The sequence below is a fragment of the Gymnogyps californianus genome, chromosome 3 (assembly GCF_018139145.2).
Source record: "Gymnogyps californianus isolate 813 chromosome 3, ASM1813914v2, whole genome shotgun sequence".
In the NCBI taxonomy this organism is placed as follows: Eukaryota; Metazoa; Chordata; class Aves; order Accipitriformes; family Cathartidae; genus Gymnogyps; species Gymnogyps californianus.
This window is the reverse complement of record NC_059473.1, coordinates 62,759,156-62,785,214: the sequence shown is the minus strand read 5'-3', so window position 1 is coordinate 62,785,214 and position 26,059 is coordinate 62,759,156. Positions and strand designations below refer to the sequence as shown.

Below are 26,059 nucleotides of genomic sequence, written 5' to 3'. Positions count from 1 at the left end.
AAACACTCACAAAGGATACTGGAAAAAGCTTAGGATTATTTCAGGTTTTTTAGTCTCAGCATTGAGATGCCAAAATAGGATGGATATGTAAGTACGCTTTAGTTGCCTCTAAAGTGAATTAGTAAATTTTGCAACGAAAACTGGAGATTAGTAGCTGGATGCATGGTTTATGGCATTCAGTGGGTTGCCATACGCTGCGGGACACATCTTTTGAAGGAGATTTTAGTCAACTCAAAAGACAATATGGCAACTGGCAGCCTTTTTCTTTATTGAAGCAAAGTCACAGCATTTTCATCACTATTCCCCTCTTATGAAGGGAAGAGTTAAACGAAGGCCCCTGAAATTTACATTACTAACAAGTAAAGGATTGAAGAAAGAGATTACAAGCATATTTCTCTAAAATAAATAATCTACAAAGAGTGCTTTTTCTTCTTAAAAGCAATCTAAAAATGTATAAATTCTACGGTAGGGAGATCAAAAGATATTTTAACAACTTTCAATATTTACAAACAATACAAAAACTGCGCACACCATCAAATGATGCAAAATTCTTCTTAAAAATTAAAAGCTTCATTCCTACTAAGAACCAAAAACTCCAGCCAATATTCCGGTTTTAATTAATGGTTGTCTTTACAATTGGAAAACTGTTAAATGTTTTTATTATCTGTAAAATATACAATAAAAACGAACCTCACTAAATTATTAAGGTTAAAAAAGAAGAGAAATACTGCAGGCAAATCAAAAAGGAAAGTAACTGTAACTTATTCTTTGGTAACCAAAAGTTAGCAAGTATCTGTATTTCAAGTGATGAAAAGTAATAATCTTCCCATTTTGACAAATGGAAGAAAGACTTCTGGCAAAACACAACTCCCAAGTTTAAATTTTGAAAGACAGGCTCCACCTACAGCTCTGTAGTGCAAGTTCTCAAAGTCAAATTCTGCTTTCTAATTCAGAAACATAACCCTTCCAAACTCTGGCAGTACACTGCTTAATTCCTCTCCCACTTTTCTGTTGTCTGCCTGCATCCTCCACACACATCCAGTTGTTCCAGTTCTCTAAGGGAATACTCTAGTCAAGGAAGCAATTCACTTGGAAATGAGTGTTTCACCAAGCGTATGTGTGTGGCTGCATAGCAGCTAGTAGTGTGTAATAAAACTTGGCTCCCTTTTCCACGTTAACTATGTACTTCATTTTCCCTCAGGAAAAGAAAAAAAAAAGTACCCTGGACCAATTCATGACCTAATTGCTTTAGCAGGACACACTTCATCGAACACAGGGGCATACCCCAGTAATAAGCCATGTAACCCCAGCACCAACCCTACTAACCTTCTCATAGGTGAATGTGCCTCATCGTGCCTCTCTCTGCTTAACGAATGCACTACGCTGCACCACTCCAATGCTTTTGAAGCAGATGTCCAGCTTGTACCACAGGAGCCTTCCCATTCCTCTTTTTCAGGCTTATTCCTAAATTTTGCTTGCACAATTGCAGTCTCAAGAAAAAGAAAAACTTCACACCCCTACAGGCTCTGAGAAAACTCCCCCCCACAAGAGGACTTCTAAGGCTTTACACAAAAAATTGAACTGTTAACTTTCTTTAAGCCACAGACCACTCATTCAAAGCAAGTCCTCCCCACCCCAACCCAACCATGCAGAACCATCATTGCTTTAGCATTTAAACACACACATGCAGTTCATGGAATAAATGCTCAGCAAAGTAAACTTGTCCTGGTCTGGGCTTTCTTCTGGAATCTAGTCCTCTGTCCTTTTCTAGACTAATATCCAATGCCTTTTGTCACTGCCTTTTAACTTTCTTCAGCTGAAGGGCTTAGATACTTCCTTGAAGTACCTGGTTGAGTCATTAAGTCTAGATGGGTTGGATCCAAGGTCTCCTTGCAGCCTGCCTCCTCAGCATATGGAAAGTCGTTCATGTCCATTTCATCACTGTTAAACATATCAAGCTGCCTCTCTTGCTGCTCTTCCAAAGTCCTTCGGACCCTGCCCTCTGACTGTTCCACCACTTCCCCATCTCCTTCACTAATGACAGTCATGGGGCTGCTCTGGATGCGGTTGCGGACATTGTACTTGCTGCTGGCAGCAGAGGGGGGCGTTCGTGACCGGCCGTACCTAGTGCCAGAGAAGGACATGCTCCTTGGCATCAGGCCCTCGCTCTTGGCCCACTCTTCCTGGGCCCGTTTGCTCTTGCTGGGTGAGCAGCTGGCAGGGCTGTCGGAAAGGTCAGGGGAGGCATCAGTCTTTGTCCGGTGGAACCGCGGGTCTGTGTTCTTCAACATCTCTGCCGCGGACATGCGGGAACTGGTGTCACAGCGGCTCCCTTTCTTCAGCAGCAGGGCTTTGAAGTTGTCGTTGCTGGTGCTGCTCTTGCGAACGCTTCTCTGAATTGATCCGGCTTGTTTGAGGGTAGCTACGGTTGGGGAAGCACCAGTGGGAGTTACGGGGGGCGACGGAGAATGGTTGCGGGTACGGTCGTCTTCAGAATCTTTACGGCCAAGGACTTTCCTTTTGGATCTGAGTTTGAAAAACAACAACAAAAGAGGACCAAACAAAAAATGAAACTTTTTACCTCCCCTAATTAAACTCAGCGTAGAGGGATGACAATGAATTAAGCTAAAGCAGAGAGAGGGATAAGGGAGAAGTAATCTAAATCTAAAGCATGAGTAAGAACACCACCAAAACTGTATAGGCATTAATGCAGGTATTGGAGGTATAAGCTAAGTTTATTGTTCTTTTTCTGCAAATCTGGAACAACGAAACTACTAAAACCGGCAATACTGATGTCCAAAATACTTCAGTGAATTTAGTGAATCAGGTTTTCTGGAGTCAGTATTCAACTGCTAAGACTAATGCATTATAAAGAGTATACTCAATGTCATTTGTCTGTTAGTTTGGGGATTTGATTAAAAATACGTAATCTAGAGTATGTTGGGTTTTTTTGCTTTGTTTTGTTTTACTATTTCATTTGATGCTTTCGGGAGAATTAGAAGTGTAGTTTAGTGCACCTGCCTTTAGAAAAGGATATTGCAATGCACTGCTGCTAATGTTAAGATGAAGTAAAGTGAGCCACATGTAACCACTCTGGATTAAGCGATTTAAAAAAAATATCCCCTCCCAAACCCAAACATTAAATGAAGAGTGAAAACTGAGTTTTCCAGCTTCTATTAAGATGCACAGACAAAATTCACAGTTCTGCTGGTGCTCTGTCACTGCAACTCTTTGACTAAATGAAGGAGAGACCAACTTCCTGACATGAAAGTTATCTTTCCAAATGAAAGGGCGGAATGTTTTTTAATTTAAATGTAAAGTGCAGGGATAAGAAAAACAAAATTAAGAAACAATCGTGGAACTAGGAGTAAGTGGAAACTGGACTTCTATTGCCCCATTTTCACATTATTAGAAATCTTAAAGAAAGAAATGTATTACATGCCTTGTAACTGTAGCAAAGCTGCTTTGCTTCTTTGCAGGCTACGCAAGAATTAATTCAAAAAGATCGTATAAAGGCTAATTTTACATATGCTATTTTGGCATAAGTTTAAAACAAGTCAGCAGACTTGTTACAAATACAAGATTGTCATGCTATAATTCCATATTAATTTTTATCAAGCATGTGTTCAATACACACCATTCCCCTTGTAAGACAGGTTTCTACTTAACGTGATCTTTAGCTGTACTTTCTTAAAGGCCTTCAGATTTTGCCAAGGCAAGCTCAAATGTCTTTATGCATTGCGGCCTACTGATAACAAAAAACCCAGAAAACGAAGTAGCAGGATCCTTCAGCTGAGTAGGTGGCAGCAACAGACATTGCCATAAATTCTGCCAAGACTTTGGAGCGATCCTGTCTCTCAAGTGCTGAAGTTTATGCATAGATCACTGATGATACCCCCCACAGGCAGCTGTAACAGCTGTTATTTTCAGCTGCTGCTGCCTCCACCTGCCCTTCTGGAAGAAGAACGTAATACCAACATCCATTCAACCCGAGAATGAATGGACACCAGAAGATAGCATAGGGATTAAATGATGACTTCAGTAGTGGCAAACATAAGAACCTTGTCTAGATTTAACTGTGTGTCAGTACCGTAGGCAGCAAGTGAATTTGGTGCTTGGATGCTCTGCGAGTCTGTATGCGAACATGTGTGTGCATTAGTTACAGGGAAAAGATTTCCCTTCGTTAGGGTTGTGGCTGCCTATGGGCATCTTTAAACACTGCAATGCTGGGGTTGTGCTCCTGCCAAAACCCAAATGAAATTCCAAATAAACAGAAAGCAAAATTCAATTGCAAAGATCTGCAGGGAAAGACTTAGTTATCCTGGCTTGAAGTAATTCAGTAAGACCATGAATGCAATGTAGAGCAGTCAGTTCGCTGTCAGCATCTAACCAGCTTTTCTCAGCATGTATGAATTACGGCAGAAACTTAAAATTAAGAACCAAATTTGGTTTTGGTGGCTTTTCAGACAGAGATAGGGTATATACTCAAACAAAACTGTGACTTAAACTTAGATTGTTCTTCCTGCCCTTAACGCACATACCACTAAATTTCTTGTCTTGCTCCAAAGCACATATTCAAGAGTGCCAATCACTGAAATAATACCTTTTAGAAATTGGGGGGGGGGGAAGGAACCAGAACGGGTTTTATTAATTAACAGCCAAGGAAGATAGTGGTTCAAGTCTAAAGCCAGCAAAAGCAAGGTCTTAATAACAAATGTGTCAAGCAGTTTTAACTATGTCACATCCAGTTCCATTGTCCATTTCCCCATAAACTCATGAATTACATGTATGTGCATACACACAGAGATCCACTCTCTATCTGCATACATAATGGAGAAAGGCTACTGGCCAGAATATTTCATTCTAAAAACAGATTTGTCGCAGTCCTAGTGAGCGCCATGCAACATGAATGCAACAGACCATTTTTAGAACAGCTCCTACAGGCCAAGTCCTAAGAGGTAACCGTAAGTTATAAAATGTCAGTATCATATATATGTAATTTTTGTAATATCTGAAACAGAATCGTTCCAAAAATGAAAAAATAGCATTTGCATCCTAAGTGCTGCAGTCTCCCAGCTCCCAGCCACGTTCTCACAACAGGCTTTTCCCGGCCCTCAGTACTCCTGATGCAGAACTCATGCACAGATGTGCAAACTGACTAAACACCTAGATAAACCTACACGGATGCTGCCAAGCACTTTCTGTGACCAGTTAAAAGAGACGGCCCCTCTACATTTTGCAGTAAGAGACAAAGCCACAAGATGGCACTACCGCTACATCGATTCTAGTCTAAAAGCAAGCCCAGTAGTTCAGAGAGTGGTAATGGTCTTCTGTGTGTACTGTTTAAATGGTGCACACATTTCATTTTGTGGTTTTAAGCTTTTTTTTCTTTTCTTTTTTTGACAACCTAACGTGAATGGCACAAAAATCTAGTTGCCTATTCAGAATGATTTTGTTTTTAAGGGAAATGAATAATGTCATTAATAATAGAGCCAGTATTGCACATTTCATTCATGAACCAGTTTGACACAAAACACCCGACCTCAGGCTGGATTATGGCAAACTATAATCCAGCGTTTGCCATATGTTTTGCCATATGACTGACATGTTGCGTTACTTGCCAGTTTCAGCCACGCTTGCCATGAAGCATTAGCGTTGAGCCTCTGTCCCAAACTGCACCATATAAGCAGCGAAGAGAGTAAAAAGAGATGGAGAAGAACGAGAATGAAAACAAAAAGATACACAGAAAAAGCAACAGTAGAGTTATTATGGCAGATTGAGAACAGTACAATAAATACTAGGCGTAACTTGATATTTTAAGGGGCAGGATATTTATAATATAATCTATATTGATTTAATCTGGTAGCTTTTAGTTCAGAATGGATTAAATAAATTTGTAAAACAATAAAACACAAATTCTTTTCCTTATCTTTTTCATATATAGCCTTAGTAGAAAGTTGATAAATGTGTGCTTTCTGTTAAAGCAATGACTGTTGTAATTGGGTGCTTTAGTAAAACAATGTTAATTAATTTTTGACAGAACTACCAGACCTGACAGTATGGGAGGGGCAATTTCTGCAGTACCTGTGAATGGCTGCAAAAAGATCCTCAGTAGTCCTTGGTCTCGCTGGTGTTGCCACTCCGTCCGTCTCTTCCCCATAACTATTGCTCGGCAGAAATGAACTATTTGCTGTATCCGATTCAAATACCTCCACTATGCAGAAAGAATGAACAATACTGTCAGTCCATTGTGGGAACCCAACAGGCATATAATCTTGAAACCAGCCCTCGCTGCCTCTAAGGCAAAGCATCCGAGAGATTGAGCGAGTGCCCCGTTGTCACTACTGTGATTTCAGAACAACGCTTGCTTAGGAAACTGCAGTGCACGAAATGCCTATGCTTGCTCACACACACAGGCGGAGAACAATACTGAACGAAAATTTGTACGGTTTCCACGAAAATGCAAAATCAAAATTAACAAAGCTAGCCATGTCTTCATAGCATGTTTTAATCCTAGCACAGTTAAATAAAGCATCATTTTCTTTCCATGTCTGCAAGAATGAGAAGTCAGAAAAGAATTATAAGAAATCTCATAAAGTATTAATCGGATCCCTGCAACTTTCTTTAGGCTTTTAGTTATAACTATCGCAAGAGGTTCTTTTCTCTATAGAAGCCCACCTGAATGCTAGGATTGCTATTCTCACTCCCCAGCTTCTTTAAAATAGCTACTGCTGCATCTGAAGAAGAGTCAGAGAAGAGAGACTCACCACTTTCGTTCTCCTGAGATAGGTGCCCGTCCGTGTTACTGCCACTGTCTTGGCTGCTGCCTGAACTGCTTCCTTCATCAAAAGCGGACTGCTCCTCCTGCCTGGGTTCTTCTTGAACTGGTGATGCAGCAGGCTGTACCACAAAGGCATTAGCTCCCACTGTCTCAGAGAAGGTGAATCCAGCAGCTCCTCCCTCAGGAACCAGGCTGCCAGAGTCCATCTCGCTAGAACTGAGTCCATCTGTAAGACAATTTCTCGCCTCCTCGCAGTGTGCAAGCACAGCGTCTCTCTTAGTTGGGCTTGATGTGCTTCTGACAGTATCGCTCACTTCAGCTATTTTCTCCACTGTACGATCTAACTGTGGAGGTGGTACAACAAGGAACAGTTTGGGTTTCTTTGAAATAGGAGGTGGTTTCTTGCTTGGCAATACGACCTGAGTCTTGTTGGGAGACGCTGGTGACCCCTGAACTGACATGCCAGAATGGAGGTCTTCACTCTGCACTGAAGACTCAGGTGTGTCTTCAGTAGCCGTCCCCAGTGCATCAGCTTCGAAAGACTTGTTTAGATCTACTGCACTCGCAGGCTTTTGATCGCTGTCAAGCGCAGGTACATTATCGGAGAGCATGAGAGGAGAACCCCGAGCCACTGTTTGAACTGAGTTTTTAGATGAAGTGCCTTGAGTTTTCATTTCCTCTTCGCCTAAGCTGCTACTGAGTCTTAGTGAGAGAGATGGCTTTAGGGAAGACTGCGATGGTGAATTTACAGTACCCTTTTCCTGAGAGGTGGTTTCAGAAGCAGATTCAGGTGATGGTTCACCTTCTGTCGCTTTTTTCACAGACCTCAGCTGCACCATTTGCAATGCTTTGGTAGTTACTAAGGGCATCACAGGTCTTGATGCATCTTGCTTGATAAGTGGCTGCTTCACTGGACTGTAGCAAGAATCCTCCTGGTTATGTTTCTTAAAAGAATACTGTGGGTATATTGTCGCACCTTTTGTTAGTTTGGGATCAAGAGGTGGTGCTGGTGGCGGGACAGCTAAGGGGAAAGTAGAAGGAGGAGGAACAGGAGAAGAGAACGAACTGACGGAGGGTTCTTGCGGAAACCATGGGACAGTCTGGGCAAAGGAAGAATTCACATCAGCTTCTGGTGGAGGAGGGGGGAAGGTGGGAGAGGCTGGCAATGGTGACAGATCCATGACTTCTGCTGGAGGAGGAGGAGGGGGAGGGGAAAGCTCGGGGCAATGTGGAAGAGATGTTGGAAGAGGAGGTGGTGGAGGAGGTGCACCAGAATCCAGAGGAGAGCTCAGAGTGGGGTCCAATTTCTTCACACTCACACTCCCTTCAGTAGATGTATTTGAAGAAAGAGAAGTGGAGGATGAAGACACGGAGACTGAAGACAGAAGAGAGGATTTCCTTTCAGGCACTTTAGGCTTCAGCTTGGATTTCCCGTTTCCTGATGATGCAGATTTTAAAAATACAGGCACTGGAGTAAGTGCAGTGGGTGTATTGGACTGGCTGGAGTACCCACTCGATGGCGACGTGACTCGGTGGGATTTCTCCGGAGAAGTGCTCTTTGGTTTGGCCAGTCCACTGGGCACTTGTGGCACAGAAGCCCTTGAGCCATCACTGAAGTGGCTGATGCTGCAGTCACTGAGAGCAGATGATGTACTGGCAGAATGGGTTACTGGGGATTTTACCTGGTCATCTGTCACTGCAGCATACTCACTGTAGTAACCCCACTGGTCAGCGTACTCCGACTTGATGCTACTTGTTTCACTCTGAGAGGGAGTGACTGTGCAGATGGAGTACAGGTTCGGAGCAGTGGTGGACATCATGCTGCTGCTTGCACTGACTGAGCTTTGGCTGCGGGAGCGCAACACCCAGGGATCCTCATAATCACTACAGGGGCTCTGGGAAGGGGAGCTGCCATTTTTACACTTGAGATTCAACTGCAGAGAATGCTGGAGGGTGGCAATGAGGGTTTCATCAAGCACCTGTCCATTGGACTGCCCTTTCTTCTTGGGCATCCTTCTGAGTGAGTCTGTTCTGAATGGTGGCAAAGGCGGCTTCTTTGCCTTTTTCAGGGAGATGTTTCTTGCAAGGGATTTGTCACCTTGGCCTGACTGCTCATCCTGATGTTTCTTCTCCTTTCCTTCAAAGACATTTATCACGCTATCTCTGGGGTTCCCAAAACCATTAGGACTATTGCATGGCATGTCTGACTTCAGTCCGGAGTCCATATGCATGGAACTGTAATAACCATCGTGGTCCACAGAATACAGAGAAGTAGAATCGTCCCTGACCGAAGTCCTCTCCAGGCTGCTGCTGCTCAGGTTGCTACCGGGAGTGGCACAGCCTGGTGTGGTACAAGCCACCTTGCGTGAAGGAGTCTCACTGTTTTCTGTAGACTTGTACAGCCAATGCTCTGTGCTGTTCGCTGCTGCTTGTGCTCGCTCCCCTGAATAGCTAGATTCACTCCTACCATTGCTGTCCTGGGAAGGGTTTGATAAAGCAAGATTGTTCCCACAGCTGTAGCTCATGCTCTGAGACCCAGCCTCTGCATTTCCAGGAGTGCTAAGAGAGACAGCAGAGTCACCAAGAGAAAGCATCATGACAGTATTAGATGGGATGGTATCTGAAGTCTGTGAGTGACGTGTGGAGCTACTCTCACTCCAGTTACCGCTTGAAGAATGGTGATCTTCTTTCCCACTTACTGCACTGCTGGCAACAGGATTGTCTCTTGGCTTTGGGTAGGCAGTGGAGCTGGTCATTTTACTATCCAATGATCCAATACTCTGGGCAGTGTGAATAACGATAACTTCTGAGGAGGATGACAGTGTTGCATTGGGTATGATGCTCGTTGAGTAGGTGGCATGAGGAGAGACCACACATGCTGGGCTTGTGGACTTTTCACTATCATAGCTTCTCACCTCTTGAGACTTTGGCCTCGATAGGGTCCCCGTCGTAGGATTATTCCTCAGATGCACAACACTATCATCCACTTGCAATTTACTTATCTGGTGGGGTAAAGTGCCAGTGACGTCTTCTGTCTGCCTAGAGATGCTCTGTGTCTGCTCTAGGGACTGCAGAGACACTCTCACACCAGCCCGAGGCAAGCTGTGAAAACCGATGTCGCTATTTTGGCGAGAAGCAAATATAACTGCAGCAGAATCACTCATCACTGACATGTTTCCAGATGAGCTGGAGAACTGAGACATCTGGGCTGCAATGCCTTGTCCCTTCTGCGCACGTATTCTTCTCATTGAAGGGGGCACAACTTTAACTTCCTCTGTCTGGCAGCTGGTGTCCTTGGTTTCAGAGCGCTGCATAGCAGAGCGATAGCTGTCTAGTCTCCCTAGCGTGGAACAGTGATCTGGGACATACATCGAATGCCCTCGGAAATCACTTTGGCCAGTGCCAACTGCTGGAGTCAAAATAAAATAATTATTTCTTGAAGCACAAATTCACATTTATCTTCTTACTCATTTAAAAACAAAAAAACCCAGCAAACTGCTTGATCCCCACGCTCTTGCAGGTTATGCCTTCTGAAAAAGAATCTGCAACAATGGATTTTGCACAGGCATCGTGTGTTTTCTGCATTTCTCTTCCCTTTTTCCTTATTACCAGGAACCTTCTGCTTACAGAACCGTCTGTGTTCCTGCCGCACATTCGACACATGAAATCCTCTGTTTATGACATGGTAATAATTTCCATAGCAATCAGTTATGTCAGAAACCAAGTAGCACTGTTTGACTTCCAGTAGGCAAAGCAGCAGGAACAGACAAAAGCCTGAGAAACGTGAAGTGTGTTTCCATGCTAATGCCTCACGCAATAAAGAAAAGGGGAAGGAAATCTGGAGACTAATGTGAATAATCAGATCTGCTTTTTAAAAGCATTAGACTTCAGAAAAAAATTTTCAGGAGACACAGATAGCTCTCCAAGTCTTGCAGTTCATCTGAAAGGAGGCTAACACATTGAAACATGCATTGTTTTACCACAAATAATACATATGCTACAACAGCATTTATACAGACATTATCCAACACTGCAAAGAAAACCATCAAATAACATTTCTCCATACAACTACTTTCTATTTATCATAAAGGAAAAACTCTGAAAAGTGGGGAAAAGAAACAGCTAGTAATGATGGTCGTCTCATCCTCAGCACTGTCAGGAAATAAAAAATAACTGTACTTTTTTTTAAAGTAGTAATAATCATATATTGGCATAACAAAAACCTTTGAGGACAATGGAAAAACAGCTGTAGTTCAAAATATAGTTATCACTGGGTCAGTAGAAAGGACTCTAGGGTTCTTTTTAATTTACATTTTTATTGGTAGCTGCCTTTTAAAATCACAAACCAGAGCACTGCTTTAAAATTAGTCTGTGTAAAGCTGTTGCTTTTCAATTCAGTTGCATTACTGTATAAATAGCAGACACGAGAGGCAGGCGTGCTGCTGGAGATGCTTGTAAGGATGCTGCATATGTCACTGCGGGGGAAGATCGGTTATTTCAAGTCTCCGCCTTAGCTAGTCTCAGGAGCGATGAAGTAGCACGCCTGATAGGACTGTTCTCCTTTCATATTTACTTTATGGAACTGGATCAGGAGGATAGGTGTTCTTACCATGCAGCTTTAAACACCACTTAAAGGACATTTAATTATCCTTATTCTTGGCAGGCAAAGATGCATTTAGGATAAGGAAAAGAGGGCTCTGAAAAGGCTACAGTGAAAGCAGCACACACAAAAAGATTGTTTACTTCTTATCCGCAGGCACATAAGTAGTGTTTTAGCAGCTTGAAGCCTATTTAGTTTGCTTTGTGTAGATTCTCTTGCTCTCATGAAAACACAGCCTCTTTCTGCTTCTGCTAGAGGCTTGCAGCAAAGCTAGATAGTCGGATGCTGGCAAATATCTTGGATAATCTAATATGAGATACTGTCAGAACAGATGGACTACGGCAGCCAACCAAGAGAGGTATTTGCATATTATGTATACAGTTATTAAGAACTGTGCAGTAAGAAAAATAATTTAATTTTGCTTTCCATGTGTGTTTCTTCTATAGAATCAGTGTCCCCCTTTGGTTAAGGGAGAGAAAAACATCAAAGTACACATTACGAGTGGTTCTGGAACCGTGACATCACTGATGACAACTGTTAGCCAATTAAAAATATCCAGTAATAAATATCTGCATACTAAGTTATATAAATAAAGAAAGAGATGGGGTATTTTTCTTCTTTCTGCCACTATGAAACACACACACACACACACACGACAGAAGGATGGGGCTGGTGGAGAACGAAGCTGTCAGCACTACAGCGAGTATCTAATACTGTCACATACTGACCTGTGGCTGGGAGCACCTCATTTCAGTATGCAGTATGTTTTTAGTCACAAAGGAAGCTAAATGCACTCTATTTCACAAGCAGCATAACGCAGATGGATGGTTTATGCTTGTTGAAAACGTTACTGCTAGGGAAGGTAAATGGCAAAGTGGAACAACGCTGGACTTGCTAACCTCCCCTTTCCTCCTTCCAAACCCAGGAGTGTTAGAATGCATTATTGGGACATGCTGTTTATGGCAAACGCACAGCAATGTCTGAAATAGAAAATTAAACCTTGGCGCTATCTCTACGCCACTAAATAAAAGAGGCCAAGGATGGCTGTACCAGAATGCCCGGGGGAGCAGCTCCTGCCCCATCCCCTGGCACTCATGCCCAGACAGAGCCTGGGGGACTGCTGGCTGGCCCAGGCCAGAGCCGTGCCGGAGGAGCACTCTAACAAGAAGGCAGCATGAACAACCACAGGATGCTGCTGAGCATCAGTGCTGACCCTGTGTTTGCTCCTAGAACAGATGTAACTTAGGGTCCAGTCTAATATGCTCATGGAAACTGCATAAATTGACTCAACAGCAGTAAACCTTTACAACCTTGATACTGCAGGGAAGCCTGTCAGGGCAGGTCTTTGCACCAGTGCGAGGCCTCTTGTAGTTACAATGGTTCAGAGCCCAAATAAATGCCGGGTTCAGAGGGGGCAAGACAGCACAGTCTCAGAAGTATAAACTACAGGGTTACATCCTTCAATCATTATATGGGATATGGTCAGGGAAGGGACTTTTCATGGCTGTTGCTATTACAAGAATATGACTTTGAGGTTTTAAATATTTTTTGTATAAATGCAGCATATTCTGAAATTACTTCAGCTTTGTTTTTGGCTTTACATGTATGCACAATCTCATGCAAAGCTGTGAGGATTTACATGCCCTTTATAATACAGCAATTGCTCTTCTTACAGTTCCGTTTCCTGAAGGGGGACAACAGAAATCTGCAGGGAAAACGGTTCAAAAAAACAACCAAAGGAACACTTAAGACTCAGGTATTCTCTTAAAATGTTGAGGGTTTTAAGACTTTCGTGGAATTCAGAGGAGGATAGTGAGGAGTATTTTGTTTGCAACTTACAAATGCACTGTAAAACCCTCACTTGCTTCCAGAGTAACACTGAAAAGGAAGGGTTTTCAAAAATCCTTAAAATCAAACCACCTTTGTTGGTACTGCAGCTAGAAGATGAACAATCCAATTCTAAGGGACAGCTCAAACCTTTAATTGACTATTACATTGAAAAGGCTATGTCTCTCAGAAAACCTCTACTTAAATAAATAGCAGTCAGAAGTTACAAGATTTCTGCAACACCAAAATTCTGGAACTGAATCAGGGCTTTTAAAGAATACCACCCATAAGTCCATCTAGCTGCAGGGGCGATGTCTGAGCAGACAGCAGCAAAAAATATTGCAGAACTGGACGTCAGGTTACAGATGCTGAATGTTATGAAGTCAGAAGTGGCTGCAATTTGGTGGTATGATAAATGTGGCTGAATGTAATTAATAATCATCTTGTCTGCATTTTGTATTATCCTGTGTCCCGCAGCCCTGCAGCCAGTGCTATGTCCACCACAGGAGACCTGTATCTATGCTCCTTTCTTCTGTATTACCCTACTTCTTGCTATGCTGAAAATGCTGAAAGTATCTCCTAGGGCAAATGCTCTTCCCTAGTCCACACATTCAGTGTAGACTCCAGCAGCAAGTAAAGAACACCCACTATCTGGAAACATGCAACATATTTAACAACTCTTGCATGGAAGCACAGAGAAGAGGTTCAAATGCATACCTTAGCTCCAAGCGCTTGATCCAAGATAGGCATATACATGTTATACCAGTTTTCCCTGACTCTGGTAGTTACTGGTGTTGCTCATTAGAGATGACAGGGATTGAGACTGACTGCAAATTCGATGGAAAAATGACAGTGTCTGCATGTAATCCCTAGGGCCAGGTACTAGCTACTAGAAGACTCCCTGTCTCCCTGTGACTCTGGCTGATCTGGTGGCACAAGCAGCTTGCTGCAGAGAATCAGCAGAAAAGTCCTCTGCATTGAAATGAGCATAGAGAACTGAGGATTTGAGAGGATAAAAAGTATGTGTGTTGATATCACAAAGAACATGCTTGTTTCAACTAGTATATAGAAGTAATCTCTCTTCCCAAACTTCTTCTGACTAATCATTTCTACTATAAGCACTTGCCTCTTGTGCCACAGGCACATTCCTAAGATTTGTTGCTTTCATCTTCTCCTCATGCCCCACCTAGCAATCCTCCTCCAAACCTGGTGACCTGGCCAAGTCACTGTGCAGGCACCACAACTTCCAGTGTTACAAAAACCCAGAGATTCTTCATCTATTTTACCCTAGTACTTACATACCAAATGATTTTTAATAGACACTCAACAAGAAACAGACAAGTACACTGGGCTTATGGTAATTTTAAGGAATTTTCACTGTGCTCTGTGAAGCATCTGTAATCTCTCAGAGGGGAGAAAAATATTACAGAGAATCCTGCGATACTTTTCAGTACTGCCAGCTAAAAAATATCCTGAATCCTTGCATGTATCACTGCCACCCTGAAAGGGCGAATTTTGATGAAAATATAGGGAATTTAAGTTTTCTTGTTTCTGTTCATTTCACTAACTGAACAGCCTCTGGTAAAGATTATATTATATTCCTGGCATCTCTGTCTTTCATCCCCCATTATCAAAAAGCAGATGATACATATTTTGTAACACCCTGATCTCTGGATGAATAGTGCTGGAAACGTACAATATTGAGAAACTACAGCTATAAAACCAGTATTAGTTAAAAGGCACAATAACTCTAAGAGAGAGGTATTCTCTCCAAAGACTGTTAAAATTGCAACTTGAAGCAGGTGCAGAATTACTGGCTTGAACAGCTGGATATTTGCATGGTATTTCTGCAGGACCACTGGATATCTGGGACTCTTCTTACCTGTGGGACCTGTAACTTGAATGACTGCTAGCGCCAAAGGGACTAACTGGAAAAGAATATCAATTAAGAGGAGTCTTTAATAGAACAGCTGAGTTCTCAAAGATCAGAAGGACTTATGTGCCCCTGTGTAGCTGAGATGGAATTGTTTCCTCTAAGGCATGTCAAAGGAGAAGCTTCAACAGTCCCAAATGATACCTGGGACACCGGCTGGTACCAACAGGGGTCTGAGCTGTGCCACAAGAAAGCAAATGAGGGACGGACAGTTCAGGTATCAGTCATATCCATCCTGATGACTGACAGGAGGTCCTACAGGTGACAACCTGTTGTGAGCTACTGAAAATGGGAGGCAGGGAAATAAGCTAAAGAAAAGCATATGAGGTCATTCTGACCCTCTGAACACTTTGGTTAGGAAGAAAAAAACAAAAGTAGATGGGGGGAAAAAAAATCACAGAGCCATAAAGACCCTGAATTGCACCTTAAGGTGGAAAAAACCCTATTGAAATAATTCAAGGAAAGTACACACAAAGCATAAAATTAGAAGATGTTTTTTGAAAACCAAAAGAGGACAGAAACTTTCTGTTTGATTAAAGAAAAGCAAAATGCCTAGCAGAATAAGAAGAAATCAAAAGGTGGAAAACTTGAAGATGGTTTTCCTCTCCCCTGCTTTGGTGAGGTATGTTTATTTGGAAGACGAACTGTGGTGGAACCGATACTCAGGTCTGGGACCTGCTCCTCCTGCAAGACAGGGAGGGAGTCTGGGACACCAGAAGCTGTCCATTGGTGCCTGGGACTGCACCAGCGCAGAGCTCTGGAGAAACACTCACAACCAGGTAACTTGGTACCTTCAAAAAAACGAAAGTTAGTCTGGTCTGAGCCAGACCCTAGAGCACTGACACAGAGAAGGGACCATGGAAATGTGAAGGCATTTTGCTGCCTTATTTCATCTGGAGAGTTGGAACATTAGAAGGAAGCTGAAGATAACCAAGAGCCAAGAAATGAGCAAGGCCTGCGGCAGGTTCTCCCAGAGAGCTGCTCATCTCTACCAAACTTCTGTTTGGGAATCACATCTTCTTGCCTGAGGGGAGAACACTGGTTTGCATATAAGGTACCATCTGAAGAAGACAGCTAGAGGCGATGGATAATAGCAACACAGAGCAGAGAAACTGAGAGCACAGAAACTTGAAGTAAAACATCATCTCAAAGTTTCTTGCCCTTTCTGCAGTTTTGATCCAACATTGACTCCATTAAATATATATATAATATTTATGTTCTGCAAGACAATGAAGGTAATTCAGAGGTATGCAAAACTAATTTTTTCATTGCTGTGTTTGGCAGAGAGAGGAACGCTTTGCCTTCTCCTCTTACTTTGGTGTCACTCTGCTAAACAGTACTGAGAGGGTGTTGCTGTTAAAAAATAAATGTTCAGAAAATAACTGGCATCTCTAAACTGGTAGGCATCTCATATTCTTATTCTGTCTCAGAATCCCATCTATCACATCGCATTTTATTTACGCAGCATTTTTTATGTGGAAGTTTCCAGTCTATGCAGAGAGACTGGTTCATCACTGGAAGACACCTGTGAAAACACGGCAGTATTACAATGCTCAAAAGTAGGAATGTTTAAAGATACTTTCAGCGCATGCCTCATGGGTGCAGTTAATGACTGCTTTCAGTACATTTGGATAAATTCTACGAGGGTACCACGGCCACTGAGCTCAGGCCAGTGCAGGCTCTCTCTTCTGTTTGGTCTTTTTTATTCCAAAGGAGCCAAAGCAGCCAGGGGAGAATCCCAGCAGCTCGTCCTGGCAGAAGCTCTTCCAGGCTCTCTCGCAAGAAATAAAAATAGTTCAAGCTTGGTTGAAGCTTTGAGGTTCTCTCAAGTTTCTGCTTCCTTCTGAAGGATAAACAAGAGGTAACAAGAATCTGCTGTATGTGTTGGTTATTTAGCCTGTGCACAGCAACTTTGGTGTACCAAGGGATTTTAATCTTTGTGTAAATATTATAGCCATTCACAGCAATGCTTTAGGGGAGAAACAAAGAGATTTATTCAGCTGAAACCACAGGGAGAATGTCAATAGGCACAATGCAATTGCTTGATTTGGAGTTTAGTCCGGATCCTTGTTCCGATCAAATGAACTGTGGAATGTTTTAAAACAACTCGTTGTTTGTTTTGGGACAGCGTAAGAGAAATAGGGAATGGACGGCTACATAAATATTTGGGGAGTGACAGGGGAGAAAAGGCAGAAAGAGCACTGAACAAGTATGAGGGAAGACTTGATTTATTCCCAGCCTTGCCAGCAGCATGGTGGGTGACTCTGGCTAAGTCACTTCACTGCAGCATGCCTGGTTTCCCCACCTGTAAGCTGAAGACACTGATAACTGTTCTCTTTTCAAGCGCACTTGTGATGGAAAGCAATACGCTAACAGGATGGATACTGCCATCAGAGAGTTTTCCTGGCATACATTCTGCTGTCTGGACGACATACAACCACCACGGAAGCAACATGGAGCTCCTCAGACAACCTCCACCGTAGGGCAGATGGCTGAAGCCCTACGTGCCTGCTGGTTGTGGGCCAGGGAACCGTCCAGAGAGCGCTCCTACAGTGAGATACTGCCAGCCCTGAAATTTCCACAACTTAAAACAGGAGCCAAGGAAAACCTTCAAGCAGTGCAACATGAAATGTGCTCAGCACAGAGATGAAAGACCGAAACCAAGACCATAAAACCTGTCACCCTTAGCAAACAGATTGGCAAAAGTCACAAACTTCTTTTAAGATATTAACTGAAGAATTATTTTTAAGATAGATGCCAACTGCATTCTCAGTTTATTCCACCAGGTAACCTACAGTTGATGTTTTCAAGCATTTAAACACCCGTCTGAAGCGGTCACAAACGTAACCTCAAAGTTTTGGAAATGCTGCTGGCAGGAAGCATTCTCCGCACATCCACCCAAGTATTGTTGTCATCCATTTCAAAATCCACGTGCCTGAAAGAGTGTCGGGAACAAGTGACAAACGGTAGTGTGGGACAAAACATTCTGCTTCACTCTGCTTTTCTCCGCTATCTGCCCTTGAGGTAGGTCCTACATGTGTGAAAGAATCTCTGTCGAAAACTATGACCTTGGTATGTGTTTAATTTTCGGAATACCACACTAGACTCAAGACCACTGTAACAACCCTGAAAATGAACAGTTTAAGAGATGTCCTGTTATCAGTTTTGCATAAGTGACACAAGCATTTTTAAAGGAGCACAAGTAATTTCATCTCAGCTCTGGACAAAGAGCAAAACGATTTCGTTTAAAATGGAAGAAGGGAATGTAAAAAGTATCCATCCTGAACAGATGAGAGAGGATGAGGGTTGTCTCTGCTATTCCTCAAACCAGCTGTAAACATGGTATCTGAGGGATTAGCCTCAGAGAGACCTAAAACAGGAGAAGGAAATCTTTTGTTAAGAATAATTCAATATTAAGTTTTATGTAGCTTTGTTTCCAGCTTTGATCTTTGTTTGGTTAGAACAAATCTACTTTATTTTATTTAAATCTCCATCTTGCTTAAAGTTGATTGCAAGGCTGATAAATGTGTCGTTCTCTCTCAGGAAATAACAAATTCACATTCTGACCTCCAGGAAGACTCCAGGTCTGGAAAGTGTCTCCTGCCAGGTGGCAAGGCCCACTATGGACAGCGAAGAGGGAGGAAGGGAACCCACACTATGAGGAGGAGCTCCCTATGGCAGGCACAAAATAGCACCCATCCCACAAGAAGAGACGGACAAAGACACCGGACAGCTTTGAACGAATCTCAGAGCAGCAGTTCAAAATAAAATCCTTATGTGAGATCCAAAGGCAAAGAAATTTAAAGCTGCCTAACTTCAGCTGTCCTAACAGGGTTAGGGCAATTGAATTCTCTTTCTTGAGGCAGAGGATTCCCATGGCAGGGCACTGTTTCATTATAGATGCTGAAGGGGCACAGTTCCACTCACAAACTGCTCTTCATGTACTTGCTTGTTTCTTGGCTTTCTCTATGCCTGGCCCTCTAGCTCATTTCAAACCCATCCAGACAAGTTACATATTTGTGCTTCTGTTTCTGAAAAATCTAGACAAAGAACCAAGAATTGAAAACAATTAAAAAAGAAATGCAAAATGCAAGGTAGTAAAACTTACTGAAATCGTCAATATATGAGACGATTCCACATGTAAAGCACCTAAAATTATGTTCTGCCAGACTATTTTAAAAGACATTCTTCCTTTACTGCAAAAAAAAGGGAGGGGGAGCATTATTTTATCTGTGAAGTTATCATTTGGGAAAAACTGAAACATCCTTTTTAAAAATAAAATTGATTTAAATCAGAGTTCTGCAAAAAGTGTCTGAAAGGTCTGCCAAAATTCAGACTGCTTCATCAGCTTTGAATATCACGTATGCTACTAACTGTGAAAGAGGACAGCCTGAGGTAGTGTAAATGTGACCGAGTAGGCATTTTTCCTTTGGAATATATGCAATCGCTAATGAGCCCATGTAAATTACTTCCAATCAAGTAACACCGATACTTAAGGGGTCGCCAATTAGATCTAAACTGAACTGGAAAACATACAGGTTTTTCACTGTTGATGCAACTCTCGGCAGATTCGGGAAGGCATCCATGAATTGTTTTACTCCACTGAGTAATTATTTGCAAGCCAAAATGCCTGCCCACTTCAGTTTTGCTTCAGTGAACATCCTGGGGGAGAGTAGACCAAATCTCCAGGAAATCATTAAAGCCCAGAAACCTTACATCCCTGCAGATTTCCATTGTACCAGCACACCATTTTCCAAATACCCTGTTCCCTTCAACAGATGGAAGTCAACAGATAAAAGGTCCTAATTTCCCGATACACAAGGTGGCAAGGAGGCACACACGTATTTGGAACTGTAATAGGCTATCAGACTGTATTGGTTTCATGAGCACTGGTAATGTTATTAGTCGAGTAATGATAAGCAGTGACAATGAACAGTGGATGGAATACAGTTCTGATGAGCCATACCTAGCTCCTTTTGTATGTTGTCAGGGATTCCTGTAATAGTCTTTCTCCTTTTGACTTTCTTCGGCCGTCTTACCACCGTGTCTGTGTAAATTAGAGACCGCCGAATGCTGGCTTGGCGGTCGAAATTCTCCCCTAATACATGGTAGAACAAGCAAAGCAACATTACTTCCAAGCACGCTGACATCATGCACTTTCTTCCACTAGTTTCGTTGTAGAAATGGAAAAAAAGGCATTAATAAATGATGTTAGCTTGGTCCTACAATGAAGGTTTACACTGAAGGAAGATACAGCATATCATCACAGTAAGGCTTTAGACACACACATCCATTACACAGTACTGCAGGTTTTAAAAGGAACTTTGACTTCCTGAGCCCAGTTCAGATCTGGTGAGAGCAGCTCTAATTCCACAAGTGAGCAGAATCCTTGCTTTCATTTGGCCCTTTGTGGTTTTTTTGTGTGGTTTTGTTTTTTTTTTAATTTTAAAGTAATGAGCTGCAGAAAAAGCAAATCTGCTCATGAAAATGAAAGATCACAATGGTTTATACAGGAACAGACATTGCTATTGGCAACAGCTATTACAACGTCTTTGCGCAGCTCCATCATTAAATCACACGAGACGCTTCTTTTTCATTCCAAGTTGCTCTGAACCTGTCGAGTGTACCACATTTCTGGTGGTGATCTTTTAACATGAATACAAATAAGTACTATGGAGCATGCAGAGATCAAACCGATCTTGTGGTCTCATAAATATTTCAGTCAAAGTGGAAGCTGCTTAAAATTGAAACTTTATAAATGATTATAAAAATATACAACGGCAAGAGCTGAAAAAATGTGTGTATAAGTGCATGTTGCCAGACAAAGCCTTATGATGACCATGTGCTGTATCATAATGGGACCCAGAAGCACCACTATCATTAAGCAGCTTTTCTTTAGGAATTCACTTTTGTTTAGAGGTTCGTAATTTGGCCATTTTACTAGTAGCAAGATAAAACTTGCCCCGTAGATTGTGAGCTGAGTTAATTCTCTGTCACTTCTAAAAATCTAACGACTACCCCCTGTACCTCACACGTAAGTTCCCTTTTTAGAAGTTAAAGCATTTTAAAGCACTGCTAAATGTCCTTTAGATGACCCATTTAAAACTTAAATGCAGAAAAAACTTGATATACATGTATATCGTTTTTGCCTTCTACGCTTTTTTTGAAAATTGATGACCAAATTATTTACCTCTAAAAAGTGATTAATGCACAGTAACTAGTATGTCATAAATATTATCCCTGGCTGACTGCACATCAGTGTGATGTGTGTCGTGCAAACAGCATAGAAAACCTCATTACCTCTATAACAGTCAAAGATACAGTCATATATTAAAGTATAGCATGTGGACTTGTGAAAATGCAAGGAAAAAATGTAGCAGTTTCATTCATCATATTGTAAATATAAAGACCCTGACTCTGTTTGACTGGAGCCTTGTGCTCCCATGAGCTGCACTTGTGCTAAGCGGAATCCTTGCAGCTACAAAGAAGTGCCAGTTTCATCCAAGTTTTGGATTGACTGAAGTCAGCGCAGATTAAGGGAGGAGGAAGCCCATGGGATCTATAAAATTTAGAGGTATGGATCCCACTGGCTTAGTAGAAGCCCCGAAATATTGAGACACACTATCCACTGTCTGGGGCATTACCACTATTAGAACGTTAGGACCCTTACGGGGTCAGGGTCAGAACCATTAGGTAATCCTGCCATGCAGGATAATAATAATTCTAGCCACATTGTAACAAATCCAAAGAATTTGAAGGAGAAACTTTTGCATCTCTGAACATATCGTTATCCATTCAAAGGCCAATAATTATGCCTGAGATGGTGAGCTGCAAGGAAATTAAAATACAGCTTTGAATGTCCTGGAATAAAATGTAAATGGTAAATAGAGGGTGCAAACAAGGAGAGAGTCTTTTACATGAAGCCTCAGACAGCACAAACAGGATGACCATGGGGAAATGCTACTGTGTCAACTGATCCACAGTAACTTCTTCCTCTGAGCTACCCAAGAGCTAACTCAACCATTCCATCTTCAATGGCTTTCGATACATAAAGGCTTTTTCAAAGCCACTGTGCAAATTTGTAGAATTTAAAACTAGCAGTTTCAATAAATTCCAACAAGCAGAATCAGAACGTCTGTCTTTTTTCCCTTCTTGTCTTTTTTTTTTTTTTTTTTTTTTTAGAAACTATCGATGTTAACGTTAAATATATTTTGCAGATTTAAGGACACTTTTCTCCTTCTGTTACAGGTTTGTAACAAATCATCTAGGCATTTCTTATACAGTTTACTCAGTTTTCCCTCATGCAGTTTACTCAGTTTCCTTGGATTCACCGATAATATTTAAGTATGTGCTCAAATCTCACTGAAGTCAGTGAAGCCCGACTCAAGCAAATGCTTAAATGTTTTGCAGGATCCAGCCTGGCACTAATCACCTCCACCATCACTAGACTCCTCCATCTGGAAAGAAAGTTAGTTCCGGAAAACCCACGAGAGCAGACACCATTATACATCTTTTAACCCCCAGGATATGTAAAAGCAAAGACTGGCCACCACTGAAAATTCAGCCCAACCCCTTCCATGCCAGAATAAGCTCAGCCCAGGCACTCCCAAAGACTGAAACTGCTTCCAAATCTGGATGTCTAGTCAGCAGCTTGTCAGCCTAATGCAATGCCCCTGCACCTTCAGGCTATCCAACAGATTTTTACTACTACTGTATTAGTTGCAATCTGTTCACTGAAGAGCCCCAAAAGCTGAACTCGCGGAGCATTTATTGCACAGCCACGTGAGAGGCCACTGTAGCAGAATCATTACTAATGCACTGCTGAAAATGCTGTCAATTGCCAGTAGCTTCTTCAGAGGCTAACCTTTTATTTCATGCCACGAGTAATAAAATGGAAGGTTTTTTACCTCCTTTGCGAGAGAGTGAGAAAAAGAGCAAGCAAAGGAAAAATCCAGATCAAAACAAAAACTGACAATGGTTTGTTCCACGGCACGTTGAACAAACGGCACAGAATTTTTGGTCGTTTTTTTCCTGCCTCATGCAGTAGCATAGGGAACTTCACAAAATAAAATTACTCGGCGTGTGGGAGGGCAGAGGAGGGGAGCAGATTGTGACTTTCTAAAGAGGAACAAGGACAGCAGCTATTTTTTGTTGTGCGTGGCTCGTAGTCTGCTACTGGTGCTTGCCTTGTTTCACAGTAGCAATATAATTATTCCAAGGGAAAGGAAACAGTGGATCCCAGAGACCCATCCACATACTGCAACAGCAGTCTTCCTTTACTGCCCTCCCTTTCTACCCCTTCTGATTACCATGTTTATAAGGGAATAAACGCTCAACAGCACACTCCAGAAAGGTGAGGTATAATATGCACATGCACTACTTTTATCAGAAAAGTTGAGAACTGCTGAGTTTGATGAATGCAAACCAAACAATTCAGGGGACACAAGGTTTGCTACACCAGTTGAATTAAGCTGGCTGAAGTCACAAGTGTAATTTAGCCAAACATGGTAACATTCCCAGTGACACTGAATTAAATCTATGAGGGTTATTTGATCTCTTTTACCTCACTTTGCTTTCCATCTTTTTGCTTCCCCCATATATTTTCAGTACGCAGGGTCATTAAATCGAACAGCAGATTACTCTTTCTGTAAGTGTACTCTGTTCCTGCTGTCGCAGTATCTAAGCCCTGCTCAAGCTTATCGATTATGTCAGATTATCCGTTGTCCCCATAACTCGGCCTTCTGCACCTGTATCCTACATTCCCTAGATAATGCCAACTGGCCTAGTAACATTTCAGCACTGCATTTATTTTCCTTCTATTTATTTTCCAGAGGTGGGGTGTTCACAATTTTCTGTTGTCTTTGTGCTATTTATTTAAAATATTTTCTGCTGTTTCTTTAAGGAAATGTTTCTTGTTGATTTTTCAGAGCTCTCTGATGTTTGTCACAGAAGTACTGTTCCTATACTATTTAAATACTATTAAATAATACTATTTAAAATATTAGTTTATAAAAATATAGATGACAAAATTATTGGTAGTTACGCATGGAAAGAGAACACCTAATTTACTTTCAAAACAAAACCAAACATTGCAAGCTATTGATTGTAAGAGTGAGCGTAGAGCCAGAGCGTGCCACATGGCATTTGAAATAAATTGGATATTGAATATCATCCTGGTTTTGGCAGGCAAACGGTCAGTTATTTGAATTAACTAATAACAGACAATCTTGATACTGTGCAGAAAAAGAGGGATTATTATATTGAAGTGATAATTCAATCTTTCACAGAAATTCTATTTACATACAACAAAGTATCTATTCAGCATTAGGCTTTAACATAATTTAACTTCCAAAGAGTAGGACTTCTGCAACTGTAAAACCAAAGAGCATTTTCAAAATGAAGAGTTAGTACACAGTTCGTAACAAGAAAAGATGGACTATGGTCACGTAAGTGGAGTGTCTTACCGAGAGTCTTGCTCGAAGACGTAGCCCCTTTAACTTTTGCAGGTTTTATCCTACTCTCCTTGTCACCTAAACCTCTTGTTGCTGATAAAAATAAGACCCTAGTTTTTTTGCTTGAATTTTGTAACATTTAGTCTTTGGAATACAGAAGTCCCTGATAACCTTCCTTACATAAAATTCCTGGAAGAAAATCCTGAAATATCATTAGCATTGCATAAAACATGATTTTCCATTACATATCTTCAGTGCAGTCCACAGCAAAACACTACTATTTATCAATCCTCTTCTTCTATTTCATGAATATCTAATGCTGTTTCAAGCCCATGTTGCGTAGACTATCTTCATTAATGATCATTTTAAAGGATTTTGAGGTTTTCTCATTAAGTTTGGAGAGAGACTATTAAACACAAACCACTGTTTTCACAGAAAGGTGCAATAAGCAATTTACAATTCATGCATCAAATATATGAGTGTCAAAATACTATCCAATTGTATGGATCCCCTTTTACCCCTTCCCTCCCTCATCAGTGTAATGTAATTACTGAAATTAAAAGCCTACCAGTCACATTAATAGGAACCACATCCGTTTGGACTGCCTGTGCTTGTTGTCGCATTTTCTCTTCTGGCGTTGGCAGTGGGAGTGACTTAGTCCAGTTGGTTTGGGTGTTGATATCTGATAACTCATTTGAAACTGGAGTTTTAGGCCTTTTGATGGTAATAAGCTTTTCTTCTTCTGGGGAAGAGACAGGACACTACAAACAGAAATACATGCAACAACGTAAGTTTACTACCAAAAAAAAAAAAAAAAAAAAAAAAAGGTAAGACTATGGTATTACTAAGGCATTGCCACTGCAGTCAGCACAATTGCTTGTGGAGCAAAATAGACCCTCACACATATCACACTTTGACCTACACAAAGAGTGACTTAAAAAACACAGAAACAACCCACAACAAAACACCTGGATTGTACTTATCCAAGACATCTGATCAGTCTAAGGAATATATACCCATGAGAGAGACAAGAGTGGTCTTGAGCATAGCAAAGCACAGTAACTAATTACCTTACACACTGACATCGTCCCTGGAGTGATTAACCCCTCTCACTGCACTGCGGTTTAACTTCCCTTCCCCTCTCCCCTCCCAGTGCCCTACTAGGAAGATGAGATTTGAGAGCTGCTTTGCTCCAGCGGTACAAGGTTCTAAGGATGCGTAAGGTCTCAGCAAGAAGCCTGTTATGCAGAGACAGATTTTGGGAGAGCTCAGTAAAAGAACCAGCCAATGCACTCTACAAAATCATCAGCCATGGATCAGTGAGGTAGCAAGAATAACTTGGCTTTGGAGAAACTCATGCCACAGTCAAGGGCTTCATTTTGCCCATTTTTCAGGGGTGAAGCAGTTAGCAATATTAGTAGCCATAGAATGGTCATTTTAAAAGTCATTCCTTATCAAAGTGGCAG

General features: G+C 41.7%; 1 protein-coding gene across 2 annotated transcripts in view; it reads right to left on the bottom strand.

The window, feature by feature from the left end:
• Nucleotides 1–251: 251 nt before the first annotated feature.
• NHSL1 (NHS like 1) overlaps nt 252–26,059 on the bottom strand; it is a 184,640-nt gene continuing 158,832 nt past the window's right edge. The window contains exons 5-9 of one of the 2 annotated variants that reach the window (XM_050894254.1): nt 25,162–25,354; nt 20,108–20,239; nt 6,768–10,190; nt 6,085–6,214; nt 252–2,526 (exon numbers count right to left, since the gene is read on the bottom strand). In XM_050894254.1, coding sequence (XP_050750211.1) covers nt 1,803–2,526; nt 6,085–6,214; nt 6,768–10,190; nt 20,108–20,239; nt 25,162–25,354 — 4,602 coding nt within the window. In that variant the 3' untranslated portion in view covers nt 252–1,802. Of the gene's footprint in view, nt 2,527–6,084; nt 6,215–6,767; nt 10,191–20,107; nt 20,240–25,161; nt 25,355–26,059 lie in introns of those variants that run through there. The other variant, XM_050894255.1, reaches the window with a different exon arrangement.